Source organism: Equus quagga, chromosome 1, assembly GCF_021613505.1.
Source record: "Equus quagga isolate Etosha38 chromosome 1, UCLA_HA_Equagga_1.0, whole genome shotgun sequence".
In the NCBI taxonomy this organism is placed as follows: Eukaryota; Metazoa; Chordata; class Mammalia; order Perissodactyla; family Equidae; genus Equus; species Equus quagga.
This window is the reverse complement of record NC_060267.1, coordinates 86,398,727-86,417,151: the sequence shown is the minus strand read 5'-3', so window position 1 is coordinate 86,417,151 and position 18,425 is coordinate 86,398,727. Positions and strand designations below refer to the sequence as shown.

Sequence of the window (18,425 nt, the reverse complement as noted above, 5' to 3'; positions counted from 1 at the left end):
GCATACATTGAACTGAACTGTTTGTGCTCTTCCTGTTAAAAAGAAAAGTTTTTGTCTCAAACTGATTTCTTAGCTGAATTGTAATTTAGCAACTCTATTTACGTGCAAAATTAGCCTAATTATTACTTGGTTTGTGAACCTTGTCTTTCTCTGAAAATTTTGTAGTTAAGGGTTTCCCTTTTCTTTTTTATTAAACTGAAATTTATTGAGTCCTCACAGCAATCTTAGAAGAACAATGTCATCGTTGTCATTTTGCAGGTGAGGGAACTGAGAGCAGTTGTATGACTTGGCCCAGTAAATGGGAGAGATGAGATTCAAATCCAGGTCTTTCTGATTCCAGGACTCACACTCTTGGAATCTCAGCACCAGCTTTTTTTTTTTTTTTCTGTCTGCTTTTTCTCTCCAAATCCCCCCAGTACATAGTTGTATATTTTTTTTAGTTGTGGCTCCTTCTAGTTGTGGGACACCGCCTCAGCGTGGCCTGATGAGTGGTGCCTTGTCGGCGCCCAGGATCCGAACCAGTGAAACCCTGGGCCGCTGCAGTGGAGCGCGCAAACTTAACCACTCGGCCACAGGGCCGGCCCCGGCACCAGCTTCTGTTGAGGAAGATCCTAAGGGCTGTTTGTACCTTAAGGAATCTGATATTTAGAAGACATTGCTTTAATGATGGATGCAAAAATTAAAACCAGACAAACTTCAGAGTAATGCCTCCTTCATTTTTAGGCATGGGGACAGCTGTACTCTTTGAAAATTGCTTCTTTCAAATTCTTAACTTTTTTTTCTTAACTGGTCATGATTTTTTTTTTTAAGAGACCTTTATGTGTTTCCAAGGAAAAGAACAAAGTCCAAAGCCAATTTCTGGTGTTGGGGAAGGATACTGTAGTGGGGTTTAGGACAGATGCTTGCCAACGAGGAGGCAATGCTGGCCCTGGACATGAGACAGAAGCAGATCTCTCTGTGTGGAATGGGAGGGAATTCTAATACTTAATGCCTTTAGGAAATAAAGCAAAATAGTACTGGGTTACTTAAATCTGTTTGGAACAAGATAAAAAGTGAATAACGTGAACCGAAAACATGAAAATTGTGACATAGAAGGGACTGTAAGTAACCAGTGTGTCTACACAGCTTCATTTTCCAGGTCAGCTTTATTTCAGTCTGCATTGTTGATCTTACAAGTAGGTGCTCTTCTCATTTGACATCCTTAGCCAGTATTTGATTTGAAAATTTGCTTCTGGTCACTTTGTCTTATTTAGGAATGTGAGGCATATCAGAGAGAGGATTGCTAAGGTCAGATCAGAAAAGCTTTACACCAAATAACGGTCTCTTACTCCAGAAGCCTGATGCTCTGGGTATTTCACTTAGTTTTGAGATATATTGAAGTAAGAATGCTACTCTAACATTCTATTTGTGCTAATGCTAATGCATGAGAGTGCCAGAAGAGGAACTTTATCCCTAAGCTGATGAGAACTAATAACAGGTATCAAAAACTATAAGGAAGTGTGTATTATATAAGTAGAGTGTGATTTTAGTGTGGGGTAGGGTAGACTAGTATCGGTAACTTTTAAACATGTCCCAATCATTTTTTTTTAAAGATTTTATTTTTCGTTTTTTTCCCCAAAGCCCCCCAGCACATAGTTGTATATTTTTAGTTGTGGGTCCTTCTAGTTGTGGCATGTAGGATGCCGCCTCAGCGTGGGTTGATGAGTGATGCCATGTTCGTGCCCAAGATCCGAACCGGCAAAACCCTGGGCTGCCGACGCGCAGCGCGCAAACTTAACCGCTTGGCCACAGGCCCGGCCCTGCCCCAATCATTTATTTCATTGGTCTGGTGGTCCTAGATCTAAATGGTTGATCCAGAGGTCAGTTTTCACATGAATGCTTTTGTCTCATCAAGAAGTAATAGCACTGAGTGATGACTTAATAAAAGGGCCTGTTCCCTGTGCGTGCGCAGCGTGGACCAGTTTCTCTAGAGCTGCTACAGAGTGGTTCACATTTTTTAATAAGAAGTATGTTTCCCAAGTATACTTATATTTGTGGTTTGGAAGGTGAAGATCAGAATGACTTTACCAACTATGATAATAATGGCTAACCCTTACTGAACATTTCCTGTGTGACAGATACTCTCTTGAATGCCTTAAATTTTTTTCTTTTTTTCTTTTTTTTTTTTTTTTTGAGGATGATTAGCCCTGAGCTAACTGCTGCCAATCCTCCTCTATTTGTTGAGGAAGACTGGCCCTGAGCTAACATCTGTGCCCATCTTCCTCTTCTTTATATGTGGGACACCTGCCACAGCATGGCTTGCCAAGCTGTGCCATGTCCACGCTAAGGATCTGAACTGGGGAACCTTGGGCGGCCGAGGAGTGGAATGTGTGAACTTAACCGCTGCGCTGCTGGGCTGGCCCAAATTTTTTATTTTCATTTAATCCTCACAACAGTCCTATGATCGGTGAGTACTATTGTTGTTCCCATTTTTAGGTTAGGAAAATGCCAAAGCCTTTAGGACCATGTTTAAATGTGTTTAAATCACAGAGAGATGCTACAGATGTTACTCCCTTTTCACAATTTCTCTCTTATAAAATGAGGGCTAGGGTGGGATGGAAGAGATTAGGGATGATTTATAAGGTTACTTTCAGTTTAGAAAAAATCTAAGAATCTTGGCAACCCCTTAAGGGTTCCTCGAGTGTTAGCATTGTATAACTTGTACGCCCCTAGGACACACAGCTGCTACTTTTGGTAAACTCATAGACTTTAGAGCTGAAAGGGATACTAAGAGAATTGGCCAGACTTTCTCCTTTTACTGAAGAGAAAATAGAGCACAGAAGGAGTAGGTCACTCAGCATTACACAGATAGCTTATTGGTACCAGAGCAAGGCTAGTGTTCAGGTGTCTTGCCTCCCTAGTGTATCACGTTATTGATGTCTCAATATTAGGAAATGGCTTTAACATCAAAGTTGGTATAGACATTTTTGTCTCTGTAAGAAGAGTTAAGAGTTTGGAAATAGGAATTTATGTATTACCCTTTTAGTGCTTCAGGATGTGTTGGGGAAATAAAGGTTGCAAAAAGTAGCTTTTCGAATGTTGGATTTGTTTATTTCTGTAATTTAAGGCCATGAATGTCATGTTAAAGAGTTGAAAATGGGGAGCCAAGAGAAGATTTTTTTTTTAAAGATTTTATTTTTCCTTTTTCTCCCAAAGCCCCCCCAGTACATAGGTGTGTATTTTCAGTTGTGGGTCCTTCTAGTTGTGGTATGTGGGACGCCGCCTGATGAGTGGTGCCATGTCCGTGCCCAGGATTCGAACCGGTGAAACCCTGGGCCACTGAAGCGGAGCACGTGAACTTAACCACTCGGCCACGGGGCTGGCCCCAACAGAGGATTTTTGAGTGGATTAGGAAATCTGAGTTCCAGGAAGTGAGAGAGAAGGATAGCAGGGAGAACAGTTATCATAGTCTAGGATTCTAGGATGGTGAGAAGGCTTGAACTAGGTCTGTGGAGATTTGAGAGAGAATGAAAATGCCCTGGTGATTGATTGGATTCATTGCAGTGGGGATTTGGGAGAGGATGGTAAAATGGGAGCCTAGGAGGAGTCCCTGGGCATCTCTGGCTTAGGGATGAAGGTTGGTGGTACCTGGATCCTGAGTAGTAACACAGGAGAAGCAGGTTTCAAAGACAGAATAAGTTCAACTTGACATGTTGAATTTGATGGAGCCTGTGGGGTATCTTGATAGATATTGACAGCAGGTTTTGGATAGATGTGTCTGTGGTTCAGGAGAACAGTCTTATCTGGAATTGAAAGTTTAGGGGGTCATCTGTTGGGAAGCATAGGTGAAAAAACATGTTTGTGGATGAGATCATCCAACCCAGGATGAGTGGATAGTGTGTGTGCTGGGATAGGCCTTCTTGCCCTCTTGACTTCATTTAGGAAAGAACATGTCAAACAGGACCTATATAATCTTCATCTGTTAGGATATGCCTGCCTCTGGGGGAAGTATTTGTCAACAGTGGGTAAGGACATCCAAAAGAGATATGGCTGATTCAAGTGCCACTTGCCATCAGGTCTTTTCCAGTTCTCCCTAGGAAGAAATAAGTGCTCTTTGGCCACTGCTGCTAGTTTCTCCATTAGGATATTTGCTTCATAATTCCTTGTATCCAGTCAGTTTTCTATTTTCCCTTTTAGAGTGTAAGAATCTAGGGGAAGTCAGCTTTATTCATCTTTGTATCCATTGTGTAATCTAGCACAGTGCCCTGTACATTGAAAAAGGTAGGTAAGTGTTTGTTGAATTTAATTTTGGGATGTAGGAAAGTTTAGCATCTAAGAAGCAGGAGTTTTTTGCCCTTAATCCTATTTGTGGAGTATCCTTTGCATTTATGTAGTGCTGTAAACATATGTTGGTTGTTGCTCTTCTATCTTGACTCTAGGTTTGAATAGTTTCTTAAAATTTCTTTTGGAGTTATTTCATAGATATGATTAACCAGCTTTGTTTCAGATTTGAAAGATCCTGAGGTGAAAGGTTAAAGATATTCTATCTCTTTGTTGCCACACAATGGATTTCTGAAGCTGGGAGATGAGAGATGGTACTGAGCTTTAGGCATTAATTAGTAACTCGTATATCACAAAGATTTGTGCCCAGAATTGTGTTTCTAAGAAGAAGTAATTTAAAAGTCATTTAGAGAATGTCTGGTATTTTTTTTTCCCCACCTTCAGTTGATGTGATCAGTTTTAGAGTTAAGCCAAATCATTTCATTCTTAGGATTTTTTTTAATGTGCATTTTTCTGTTTATAAAACAATATATTTTCAATCAGAAAAGTAGAATGGAGGAAAAAAAAAAATCAGCCATAATGCCCACACTAGAGATAATCACTGGGAAAAATAGACCAAAGTATGCTTTTTCATGTATATATGCATTGGAATATAGCCGAGTTCATTCTGAGAGTACAGTTTTACCTCATGTTCTTTTTAATATGGTATTCGCCTATTGGCAACTCTTGATAAACATTTATAATGCTCACAAAATACTCCATTGAAGAGAGGTACTGTAATTTAATTAGTCCTTCTCCAGTGGTTGGATTTTTAGGTGGCTTCTTACTTTGTACTATTTATTTCTGACCTTTTTCTTAGGATGAATTTCCAGGGTTGATTCAAAGGGACAGACATCTTCAAGGCCCTTCATGCATCCATGTTGTTCCATTTTTATATGGAGGTTTTCAGAGAGAGTCAGGGAAAGGGACATTCTGCTGCTTGTGAGCATCTCTTTGGTTGCATCTGCTCCTCACTAATGGATTTCCTGAACAGAGCTGGCTTCTACTATTCCATCAAACCATCTGTTGAGGATGGTATGGGGCACTTTCTGAAATGACCTCAAAAGCTCTCTGAGCATGTTCAAACAAACTCCTTGATATGTAAAACTTTTCTTCAATTAGTCTTTGAAATGAAAACGAGCAAAAAAATCTCCTTCACTCTCTCTACTCCTGTTCGGAGTAGATTATAATTTTTCAAAAGAAACTTGTTCTTGCCTAATTATTTTATTTATTCATTCATTTAAAGTTTTATACTTTGGTTTGATCTGGTTGGTGAAGTTACTCTAGCTGCTTCTGGATTATTCAAGGGGGTTTGTAAATGGACTCTAAGGTGTGGTATTTCTTCTTGGATTCTGAGGCCCTACTGTTGTGGGAGTGTCAGGGTTTGTTTGAAATAATGTCAAATTCCCATCTGTCTGGCTGTTGCAAAGCACATACCGTGCAAAGGTGGTTTTTTTTTTTTTTTTTTATTTGAGGAAGATTAGCCCAGAACTAACTACTGCCAATCCTCCTCTTTTTGCTGAGGACGACTGGCCCTGAGCTAGCATCCATGCCCGTCTTCCTCTACTTTATACGTGGGATGCCTCTACTACACATGGCTTTTGCCAAGCAGTGCCATGTCTGCACCCAGGATCCAAACCGACGAAACCTGGGCCGCCGAGAAGCAGAACGTGCGAACTTAACCACTGTGCCACTGGGCTGTCCCCCCAAAGGTGGGGTTTTATTAGCCAAACTTTCTGAATAGAAGTTCTCTTGTTTTGACTTTTGTGGCTCTTTCCGTGTAACAGAGTACAATAATCTCTTTAAACCTAGAAGATGGAGATAATAGTAGCTACTTTCAGTAAGAATTCATGGAAAGCGTCAAGGCAATGCCTGCAATATAGTAAAGATTCAGTAAATGGCAACCGACAGATTATTTTATACGTTTTCTTGTATATGTGCATTTTGAAATTTCTTTAACTTCCAGGCTGAATGAAGAATTATCAATAATCCCTTTTGTTACTCCAGAGAACCAGAAATTGTAAATGAAAAATGTCAGAGGCTCATCAGTGCCTGCAGTTTTCTGAGAAATGCCTGTACTATATTTCCATAGAAACACTAATGACCTCTGACGCATCAAACTGAATTGCCTTCCTAAACTGTTTTTACCTCCTGATTCTGTAGTCACAGTCTTGAAGCTGTGTACTGTTTTAATTCTTTTTTAGATGTCTTAAAATTGAAATTTCGTAATCTTGGGCTGGCTTTTCTGCCTTCAGTCTGATTTCAAGGCTGTAATTACAAAGCTAGAAGCCTGAAAAACTGTATGAAAGGTGATGTAAGTTGATCAGATGGAAGTTACTGATGTTTCCATAGCAATGTAGACACTTCTTGTAGCAGTATTGAAGCTGAGCAAATATGTGGGCACAATAGGTTATATAATTGAGAATCCTTGGCTTCCCCTCCCCCTAATCTTTTTTTTTTTGCCCCTAAGATTTCACATTGAGAAAATGACATTAGGAAAAGAACATTGTTTTTGTTGCAGTTTTTAAAATGTGACCTTGACATTTGTAGATGGAGAAAGGGAAATATGACTTGAAGCTCTCCAGCCAGCTTTTGCTGTGCTGTCTTGTGGTGCTATGTGCCTGCATTCAAAAGCATTTTCTCTTATTCCTGAAGTATGGTTTGTCAGATTCCCTACGAGAAACAAAAGCTAATGGCCCAAGTGGCACCCCACTCACTGGATAGAAAGGAAGGAGGCAGATGTGAATTTAAGGCTCAGCCAATCCACAGAAAAGTGTTTCTGAATCTGCTTGGGCCTGCAAACCTGGCTGTAAGGCAGGCATGGCCTGGCTAGCTAATGTTTATTACTGAAAAAAAAAAAAAGCTGCATTCTTTCTCAACCTCTACCCAAGCCATTCATTGTGCCAGAAGGAGCCTAGAATTTAAGGAGCTGTGGATGGTTTGCCGTGTGTATGTTGGCTAACTCCACAAAGCTCTTTTTTCTTTTTTTCTTCTTTTAACTTCTTGTGCTTTTGGTTTCCTGGTTGAAATCTTAGAGCCATTATATTGAAGTAGTCAGAATTGGGCTGGTATTGACAAACTTCCTAAGGGTATACATATATTTTTTTCCTCAGAGACTCTATTACCTATAGAATAAAAGCCAAAAATTTGCCACGTATGCCAGTTAAAACCCTTTATGATATGGCCCTGACTGGGGCTCCAGTCAAATCAAATTACCAGGTAGCATTTTGTTTCCTCTCTCTGTTCATGACACTTACATGTGGCTTCCTCTACATATGTTTCTCAAATACCTCTGTTTGTTTGGTGAATACTTATCCCTTCCACATGCCCCTGGCCCCATGGTTGCTACTTCTGCTCCCTCACTAATATTGATCACAGCTACCAGGCACTTTCCACTGACCTAAGTATATCATCTCATCGAATCCTCACAGCAATCTACAGATGAGAAAATTGGTTCAGAGAGGTGAAGTCACTTCCTAAGCTAACACAGTTAGTAAGTGATGGCGCCAGGACTCCAACCTATGCTGATAAAATGTATGCTCTTAGTACTCTGCACTACTTTCCAGTTGCATCTTGTCCATCTGTTCATATCTATCTGTCCAGCATTCAGTCCCTGCAGTTAATTTTCTAAAAAATGTTATTATTTATTTCATTATATTTCATTAGACTTTAATCATTTTTACTGTAGTAAAATATATATAATATAAAATTTGCCATTTTAAACCATTTTTAAATGTACAGTTCAGTGGCATTAAGTACATTCACATTGTACTCTACAGTTAATTTTTGTCTATTCTGTACCCCTCTAGACATTTACGTCTCTGACAGTAGGGTCAGTCTTATTTATATCTGTATTTTCCAGGCCTAGGGCCTGCTACAGGGTGGGCAGGTACTTAATAACATTTGAAGGAGTAAGTGACAGTTTGCAGGCTGATGAAATTATTTTCCTGATAATAGCTGATTAACTTATGAATTGGCTACTAAATAACATTGGCCTAAGCATTTCCATATTTCATTTTCTTTAAAGCTGCAACAGAATCCACAAGGTGGCAAAGCAAATTTAAGAGGAGGGAAGACTTCTTTCGAGTCTTACGTTGTCCATTATAATAACCACTGGCCCAGGGTTTCACAGGTTCGGATCCTGGGCATGGACCTGGCACCCCTCATCAAGCCATGATGAGGTGGCATCTTACATAGCAGAACCAGAAGGTCCTACAACTAGAATATACAACTGTGTACTGGGGAACTTTGGGGAGAAGAAGAAACAAAACAAAACAAAAAAAGATTAGCAACAGATGTTAGCTCAAGTGCCAATCTGTAAAAAAAAAAAAAAATATGGGCCGGCTTGGTGGCGCAGTGGTTAGGTTCGCACGTTCCGCTTCGGTGGCCTGGGGTTCGCCAGTTTGGATCTCGGGTCCAGACATGGCACCTCTCGGCAAGCCATGCTGTCGAGGGAGATATAAAGTAGAGGGAGATGGGCACAGATGTTAGCTCAGAGCCAGTCTTCCTCAGCAAAAAGAGGAGGATTGGCAGCAGATGTTAGCTCAGGGCTGATCGTCCTCAAAAAAATAAAAAATAAAAACAAAGTTAAAAATTCAATTCCTCAGTCACACTAGTCACATTCGAAGCGCTTAATAGCTGTAGTGTGGCTAGTGGCTACCAAATTGGACAGTATAGATAGAGAACGTGTCCATCATTGTAGGAATTTGTGTTGGACATCACTTCTAGACTTTAAAGGCAGAGAATAGTGAAACAGTTATTTTCTCTTTGAACTTGGTATTTTGGCAAGAAATTCATTGTGGTGGCATTGTGGTTTAGTACTGTTGCTTTTTGGAGAAAGAAGCAGTTCCTCAACGTTTACTCAGCAACCTTTCCCAGGGATCCTGCCTAAGTCTTGGGGCTGGGGTTATAGTTAGGGCTGAGACCAGAGCTGACTGAAACAAGGACACAGAGTTTCATTGAGGACCTAATCATGATCAGGGGATATAATGCAGATGGGACACTGATACAAATGACCAGAGCCAGTTGGGCCGGAAAGGACCAGCTAATGACTGTTGTATATCAGTATAAATCCTGGGTAAAGATTTTTAGCTTTTTGTTGGGGAGTATAGAAAACAAATTTCTCTAGAACCTGAATTCAGCGTCAGTGGCCCTGATCATGATGTGATGTGGGATCACAGGGCCCTGTGGGGAGCACAGAGTAGGGCCTCTGAACTAACCAGAGCAATTTCAAAACGCTTTTAGACCTTTGAGTTCCTTTTTGAAGCCCTGCTTCACTTCATATCTCACGTTTAAAACTGCATAAAACTTGAATTGCAGTTGACTAGGTGAAACCTGGACTTCAGTGTGTGTGGGAGAGAGAGGGGGAAGGAATCGAGATGTGACCTGAGTCCTCAGGACAGAATGGTGAGTAAAGGTGGGCTCAGGTGGAGAAAATAGTATATGCAAAGGAATGGAGGGTAAAGAGCGTGTTGAATTCGGGGAGCTACAGTGTAGTTCAGTATGGATGGAGTATACACTGTTGAGTGGGATGGGGTGAGAAGCAAGAGGTAAAGTTGAAGTGGTAGGCAGATCTTGCAGTATATATATGATTTCTGTTTGGGGGAAGATGTGATGTTTGATTAGAATCGTAGAATTTTACCCTTTAAGGGCCTCACCTTAATTTTGCCTGTGGTTTTCTGAGGCTTCGAAATAATAACTGGCACAGTCCTGACCAGGATCCAGGTCTCTCGTGTACCCTGCTGCCTTCCTACAGTGATGTAAATTAAATCAAAACATTCCTAGAGTAACATTTAATTTGCTTTTGTAAAAGACACATTACAGGTTACAATTAGCTAGTGTTTCAGGCTTGAATTTGTTTACTGATATTACCCATTAGCTTTTATTCACATTTGGAAAAGAATGGATCTTATTGAAGATCCTATCATGGTAAATACATAATTTTGTAGTCAAAATAGTAAATAAAGAAGATCAGTAACTTTTTTTTTTAAAAGATTTTATTTTTCCTTTTTCTCCCAAAGACCCCCGGTACATAGTTGTGTACTTTTTTAGTTGTGGGTCCTTCTAGTTGTGGCATGTGGGATGCCACCTCAGCATGGCTTGATGATCCGCATGGCCATGTCCGCACCCAGGATTCAAACTGGTGAAGCCCTGGGCTGCCGGAGCGGAACTCAACCGCTCAGCCACGGGGCCGGCGCCAATGAGTAATTTTTTAATCTGTCACTGTAGCCAGTCACAGATTGAGGAGTCACTGAACTTTTTCTGTTTGCAAATGCTTATTGGAGAAAAGCTTGTCAACTGGATCTTCCTTTGTATTAAAGAAAACTTGTAAACTTAGAGCCATTTATTGATCACTTGCTGTAAAGTAGGTGATTATGTACAAATCTCACAACAGGTGAACAAGATGGTTATTTTTATCTCCATTTCAGGAAATAGGCATGGGTAGTTAATTAAACAAAAATAGTGACACATCTGGGATTTGAATCCAGCTATAACTCAGACCCATGCCCTTTTCACTGTGCATCTGTCTTCTAAGTTAGACTGTGGCAAGTGAATATAAGCTTTGCACTAAATTTCAGATTGCTTATAAGCATACTGACTTGGTGATATATCATCTTAGGAACCAATCTGTGTTTCTTGTTTGTCCCTTTTTAAACCCAACTTAAGTCAACAGCCAAAGACCCTGGATTTCTCAGAACATTTCCTAACTTGCTTTAATGTGTTGTAGTCTGTGAGGCAGTTGGTTGTGGGGGTATATTTGGGTATTTATGTGACTTGGGAGTCTACTTTTCACTGAACAACTCTGATATCTCTTGCCTTTGTGTTGAATTGTCTTGAACACACATTGGATTTACTTCTAGCAGTGATTTGGATTCTTTTAGCTGGAATCATTTTGCTAGCTGGATCTGGTTACTCAGAATCTGGGTGTTACTCTATTTGAGAATGGAGCCAGACCCAACCATTCCGTTGACTTGTCGTCAGGAGGTAGGATTAACATTGCTCTCCATATCTCCTCAGGCCTCCTGCACTAGTGATGATCTGTAAAACCAGAGACAACATTAATAGCCAGTGGTCTCAGGGTGGATGGAGGGAATGTAGACAGAGTTAGAGAATTCCATCGTCTAGGCTCTTTGTGACCGTTGGAGGAATTTGTCTTAGGGCAAATATAAAGAGTCCCTCTTTCCTCAGGGGGTAGCATATGTCTGGAATCACTCCATCAAGCAATTTATAGGCTCAAAATGTAAAAAAAGATTCAAGAATCACAGCAAGTAACTAAAATGACAGTGATATTACAGTTCTACCCTAGGTCTTTGAGGATGATGTTATGAATGGGTCAATAGGCACTCTCCTATAATCTGCTCTTTGTTACTGCAGACACAGCACTGGATTGGATGGACCCCAGGGCTTAGTTAGTTAGTAGTAGCTCACATATGTTGAGCTCTGACTTTGTCAGGTACTGTACAGAGCCTTTACATGCACTATCTCATTTAATCCTTTTAACAGACCTATAAGTAAGTCCTGTTGTTAAGCCCATTTTATAGCAAGGTTAGGGGCAATCCTACTTGGGTCATATGGATTGAGAGTATAAAATAGATGTCTCCAAAGAAAAATCAGAATACTTTTAACAAAAGAAAGGGGGAGTGGTTACTAGGCAGATAAAAGCAATAAATGTCCACTTTATGTTTTAGTATTTTCTTTGTTTTTTAGTCACCCTCTCTTTGTGTTTGATCTAGTTACTTTGAGTTCAGAATATTGTTGGTTTTCAGAAAATGCATTAAGCTTTGTCCTTTCTTGAGACTTCTAGTACAGTCCTTTTATTTAACATGCAGAATGTGAGGTTCAGAATAGGGAGTGACTTGGCTAAAGTTGTATAACTAAACTAAAAGTGGCTTGAACTAGAATTTAGGAGAGGTCTAACTTTCCCATTACACTACCCTCCCTTCCCATGCTTTTGTCCTATTTTTGAGTGAATTTATGTTCAGTGAATGCTTATTCTCAGTTTCACTTCTGGAAGGATGTTCAATATTGAACCCATGTGTAATGATGAGGTATTTCCTCGTTACCTGGCATCTCTCCGCAGCTTTTCTGATTCCCATTGCCTTTATGTAGAAATGCTTTGAGGGGCTGGCCCAGTGGCACAGCAGTTAAGTTCGTACGATCCCCTTTGGTGGCCTGGGGTCGCCGGTTCAGATCCCGGGTGCAGACCTTTACACGACTTGTCAAGCCATGCTGTGACAGGTGTCCCACATATAAAATAGAGGAAGATGGGCACGGATCTTAGCTCAGGGCCAGTCTTGCTCAGCAAAAAGAGGAGGATTGGTGGCAGATGTTAGCTCAGGGCTGGTCTTCCTCAAAAAAAAAAAAAAAAAAAGAAAGAAATGCTTTGAAGTTGTTCTGCGATGAGCCTTTTCAGGTATCTCAGCCACTTTTAGCAGCTTCCAAACTCTGGTGTTCCAGATCAGATTTCCTCATTCGGACCTTCCACACACTAGACACACAGGCTAGACTTTAGATTTTCTGATTCTGTGACTTTCTTCCGTTAGACTGTGATCTAGAGATGGGGTTGTGTTTTCTGTTTAGGTCTTCTTGCATTTGAGCACCTTCCATAATGTATTGGCAACTGGTTCAGCATAGAAGCAGCTCCACAGATGGACATGGGGTGGTCCCCACCCTTGAAGAGCTCACTATCTAATGGAGGAGGCAGATATTTAAATTGTTCCTTTATCCTTTGGGGAATGCAGGAGGGGCCTCTTCTGTGTTCCATGTTTCACAGCGGTGGTGATATTTGAGCTAAATCTCGAAGGATGAATAGTTCCTCACCAAGTGGAGGAGGAGGAGGAAGCACAGGAAAGCAAGAAGGGATATGGCATGTTTGGTGAATGGTGTGGCCCAAACAGTTCAGGATTGCAAAGGACTTTAAAAGTTGTGGTGTTTAAACAGTCTACCTGCTGCTTGAATCCCTCTTCTCCATGTGACTCCTAGTTGCTGGTCTGGCTTCACGTTGCCCAGCTCTGATGACAGAAAATGCTGTCATATCCCTCTAGTCCTAATTTTGCTCCGTTATTTTTGAATTTACCATTAACATACCACAGTTGATGTTTATTGAACAGCTTCCTTTGTGCTATGCTTCTGAGAGGTAGTGGGGATACAATGGTAATGGTGAACAAGACAGGCCAGATCCTTTCCCCCATGGAACAGTCTAATAGTGGAATCAGACATTGAACAAGTAATTCCTTGTTGATACAAAGTATTATAGATAGTTATAACGGGGGCCTTTGACTTGGTGTAGGAGACAAGGGTAAGGGAGGCAAGCAAAAGCTTTTTTGAGGAAATATTTAAGCTGAGGATGAGTAGAAAGCAAACTGGAGAAAGTAGGCAGTCTTTCCAGGAGAAAAGAACTTTCATCAACTATGTATAGAAAATACCTACTGTGCCATTCACTGTGTGTGATTTTTCTCTAACGTGTGATAGTTATAAACCAATCAGACAGTTGTAGCTCATACTTTTTGTGTCTAAAGTATGCTTTGAGAGGTATTTATTCCAACCTGAGCAGCATACTTACTAATGGAAGAATTGCTTCCATTCGTCTGTGTAGGGAAAATTCTTCAGTATCTGTGAAGATTTAAAGTAAAATTACCTTGTTTGATATTTGTTATAAGTTCATGTTTTGTATATTTTGCTTTCTTTTGGAAAATAATAATGTTAAATAGAATATGACAGATAATTAAATGAGTTATAATTTTCCTATGAATTTTTATTCCAACTAACATTGGCATACGTACTCATAATTACTTGTGCTGTTGTTTATTGAGCTCCTACTGTGTGCCAAGGACTATGCCAAATAAGCATGTTATATCAGCATCTCACTTAATCATCTTTACTACTCTGTGGTGAGTGCTGTTACTGTCTCCATTTTTTTAATACAAAGATGATGAAATGGAGGCTCAGAGAGGGATACAGTAGCTAAATGTTACAGAGCTAGGGTTCAAATGCAAATCTGACTTCTCAGTCTGGACTTTTTTCCCACTATATGATACTTACTTTTTCATATTTGGAGTCACCTTGGAGTAATTTACAAGTCATAATCTTTTTTTCTGTTGTTTTCTCTTTAGGTTTTTGTCAGGATGAATTGGCAGAGCTCGACCCAGGCACTAGTAAGTTCTGAATGTTCCCCAGTGTTCAGGGGTAAGAAAAGGATGTGTTTGTACTTTCAAATGTATAATTTAAGGTGTAATTGATAGGTCTTATTGACTCAGATTTTATTTCACTTTAATTTATAATTATGGGCAGGGCATTTTGTCTTTTCTAGTTAGGCTTACTGTTTCTTTTCCTAATGTTATTCAGTGGCCAGGATCTAGCCATTTAATAGAAAATTGATTTACTGAAAATTTCTATTTAAATATTAATCTCCTTGCATCCTCTTCATCCTCCTATGAAACCAGCAGCAACAAAAATTGTGCTTTCATTCATGCACGCGTACAACCTTATACCCACAACCACTTTTCTAGAGTACTGACTAGTTTTGACATAATTTCTTTCAAAGAGGGGTTTTGCTTGGTTTAGATATTTATAACTGATTACCTTAGTTACCACAGTTTAATTTCTAAAGCACCTTTATCTACATTCTTAAGGTTAAGGTATGAGAGTGACCATTTCAAGGTCTAATTAAATGATGCTTTTCAGGACTCTGTAAGTCTTGATTATAGATCATCATTTGTGTTTCCAGTGCTCTCAAAATGTGACATACACCATTCTGAGATACAGTTATAACTGTTAGAAATAGGACATGGGAATATCCACTGTCTACAGACCTTATTGTGCTATAATGCCAGGTCAAATGGTAATTTAGACTGAGACTCCATGAGATGATCTAGAGTTATTTGTCTAGTTCTAGTACTTTTTAGGGTCATGGGGCTGGCTGTTTGTCACAAATCTGCTGTTGAGGTAAGTGATAAAGTTTCACCTTCTCACCATCCTGGCTAATATCAGCTCTCTGAGGGTGTAGACCTTCTTACATATTTTTCCCCACACACCTTACTAGTATAAACTAGTATAAACGTTCATGTTTGTTCAAGTAATACTTATTAGTTGCAAGACAAAATAAGTCCCACAATGCTTATCAAACACCAGGGAAATAGATTTGTCTCTCTAGAAGTCATAAAGTTCAAAATCAGTTTTGTAGGTAGTATGGGCTCAGTCTCCTGCTCTCCCACCTCCCAGTATCTGTGGGTAAACACACTGTTTCTCTTTGTCTTTGTCTTATGAATAGCCTTCATTTAGTAGGAGGAAAAGGTAAATTCTTAAGTCATAGTCCTTTCTTAGAAGCAGTTTTGAACACTAGGAAGGAGGAAGGACATTGAGATGCCCTGTAATTTTTCAGACAGAAAACATGCTAGATAATTGAGAACTCAGTTAAACATTGCATGTTCTCTCTGCTCCAGGCCCAGTTCTAGGCTCCAGGGATACACAAATAAATAAGTCTAGGGCCTATCCTCATCTATTAACAATCTGTTGGAAAATACTTCCTTGTCTAGAATTATTTGAAAAAACATTTTTTAAACCTCTAATTTAGCAACAGTACCCATACTTATTCTCCTTGTCTGCACTCAGTAGCAATTGAAAATAGCTCATGTCCATCTTCTAGGAAAGACCCTTCATATTCTCATAAAGATTATTATTGAATTATTATTCTTTCTGGGCCGAATAATCCTGACTCATTTAACTTTTCTCCATAGAATCTCTAGCTAGATATGATGATTTACCAGCTTCTCCATTCCATGAGAATGAACAGATAGTGAATCATAATTTTATATATCAGTATAGAATAGGAGTCATCTAAAAACATCACTTTTCTTTTAAACACTGTACTTAGCTTATGTGGGCAATATTCTCAATAATCCCCACGTTATCTTTGTTAAGGTAGCAGTGTTTTTATTCTTTCTCTTTGAAGAAATACATAAAGATCTGATATAATAATAAATGGGAAGGAATAATTTATCATCTTGGTCTGAACCAATCTTGGGATTCACATTAGCATGCTCTGCCCTACCAAGTGAAAGGAAACCTCAGGACTGAGATGGGCTGTGTGTATTGTGTTAAATTGGTTATGACTGTTGATACGGCAAATTCCATGGCTTCTGACTAGAAAAGAATAACATCTCCTATGTTAATACCTCATGACTTTTGCACATTAGATTGAGAACAATAGAGATTTCTCTGTGATACATCTTTGGAGTTTAGAGGCCCTAGTGTCTTCCCTACTCCCCAAATTCCTGAGTGGGGAAGCCTGCTTGTACTTGCTTATTTTGAAATAGGAAATACCATTTTTGCTGATTTCCCATTGTGCTCAGCAGTGGTTGTAGACGGCAAGTTTGGGAGAACAGGTGGGATGTGTTGGAACTAGATGACGAAAGACTGACTTAGTCCAATTTAAATAGCTTTTTGGTTTTTTTTTTTTTTTTTTTTTACCTTTTCTGTGGTAGAGCAGATGGGTAGCTGTGCTTAGAATATGGGCAGCTGTTCACACTGTGACTGTCTTCCAATGATTCCTGGGCTTCCTTGAGTCCAATGTTATAGCACAGGTTCAGGCTAAGTTCATTTCTACAAGAAGCATCTCTGTACCCTGCCCATTAGCATAAGCTAGGGACAAGGGCAGTCAAAGGTCAAGAGAAGTTCAAAACAGCATAACCTTTCTGTGCTTCTGTTTCCAAATAACCCCAGTCTGCCCTGCTCCCCAAGTTTTTTCCTCAGCCGTCATGTTTACCGTGTAGTTGTAAAACTCAAGAGAACAAGGACTGACTTGATACAAGGGAAGTTAGAGAATAGAAGTCATTGTTGCTTAAAACAGGAGAAATAATTGATTTATGTTTGGGGGCCAATTAGGCTATAAAACAGGAACAGTAAAGGGACCTGTGACTTCAGGACAGCTACTTGCTCTGATTTCTGTCCCACAGACAAGGGACTCCCCAATAAAGGCTGTCAGCTTTCTAGGCTAAATTATTAATTCCTTTCATGCGTCTCAGGGATTGTAAACAGCACATAATACAGGAAAACAATTGATACTGTTCAGTTATTGGCCAGATAGAGGGTCAAAGGGTAAATAGTTGGATTAGCAACAGCTGTTCCTTCTCCCCAGTCAGACTTTTGTCCCTTATTACCTATTTCAGCAAAGCCATTCCTGAGTTTTGGGCTTCTCTAAATAGTTAAATCCATTTCTCTTCTTCTAAAATAATCCTACAAATGATTAGAGAATAGCAAACTGACCAAAATTGAAAATACTCATATTTTAATTTAGTTTCCAAAGTTGAAGGTGAGCATTCTTTTTGATATGTGCTATGTTGTTTGGTGTCCAAAGGGTATTATCCTAAGGAAAGTAATGACTTGAAGTTAGACAGATGAGAAGCTTTTTAGCTGTTTTTACCAACTGCTGTGGATCTTTGTGTAGCTTGATTAAAAGAAAAAATTGTCTTTGTTTAAACTGATAGAAGTATAATGCTTGTTCATTGTGGAAAACACTAAAAGAAAAATAGAAATACCCCTAATCCCACCACCTGGAAATAACCATTGTTTCTTATTTGAGAATGTGTCCTTTTAGTTTGTGTCTGAGCTTATTTTTTACATAATTAGGAATTGTATTATATGCAAAATTTTGTATCCTGTACCCCCCCACCCCCAACATTACATTGGGAGCATTGTGCCAAGCTATGAAACATTTTCTGTAAATTTTTTTTTAAGATTTTATTTTTCTTTTTTCTCCCAAAGCCCCCTGGTACACAGTTGTGTATTTTTAGTTGTGGGTCCTTCTAGTTGTGGCATGTGGGACGCTGCCTCAGCATGGCTTGAGTGGTGCCATGTCCGCGCCTAGGATTGGAACCAGTGAAACCCCGGGCCGCCGAAGCAGTGCGTGCAAACTTAACCACTCGGCCATGGGGCCAGCCCCTCTGTAAATATTTTTAATGGCAGGATAATATTTAATTGTAAGTGAATAACCTTACCATGATTTATGTAGCCATTCTCCTATTGTTGGGCATTTAGATTGCTTCCATTTTTTTCTACGTTATAAATAATGTCACAGTGAACATGTTTCTGTGTAAATTTTTGTCTACATTTCAAGTGAGGCCTATAGC

General features: G+C 39.6%; 1 protein-coding gene across 4 annotated transcripts in view; it reads left to right on the top strand.

The window, feature by feature from the left end:
* Nucleotides 1-18,425, top strand: part of NR6A1 (nuclear receptor subfamily 6 group A member 1) — a 217,860-nt gene that overhangs the window by 21,261 nt on the left and 178,174 nt on the right. For 3 of the 4 annotated variants that reach the window (XM_046680529.1, XM_046680521.1, XM_046680538.1), the window contains exon 2: nucleotides 14,412-14,453. The exons of the other annotated variant lie outside the window; for it this stretch is intronic. In XM_046680529.1, coding sequence (XP_046536485.1) covers nucleotides 14,412-14,453 — 42 coding nt within the window. The remainder of the gene's footprint in view (nucleotides 1-14,411; nucleotides 14,454-18,425) is intronic. 4 annotated transcript variants of the gene reach the window in all.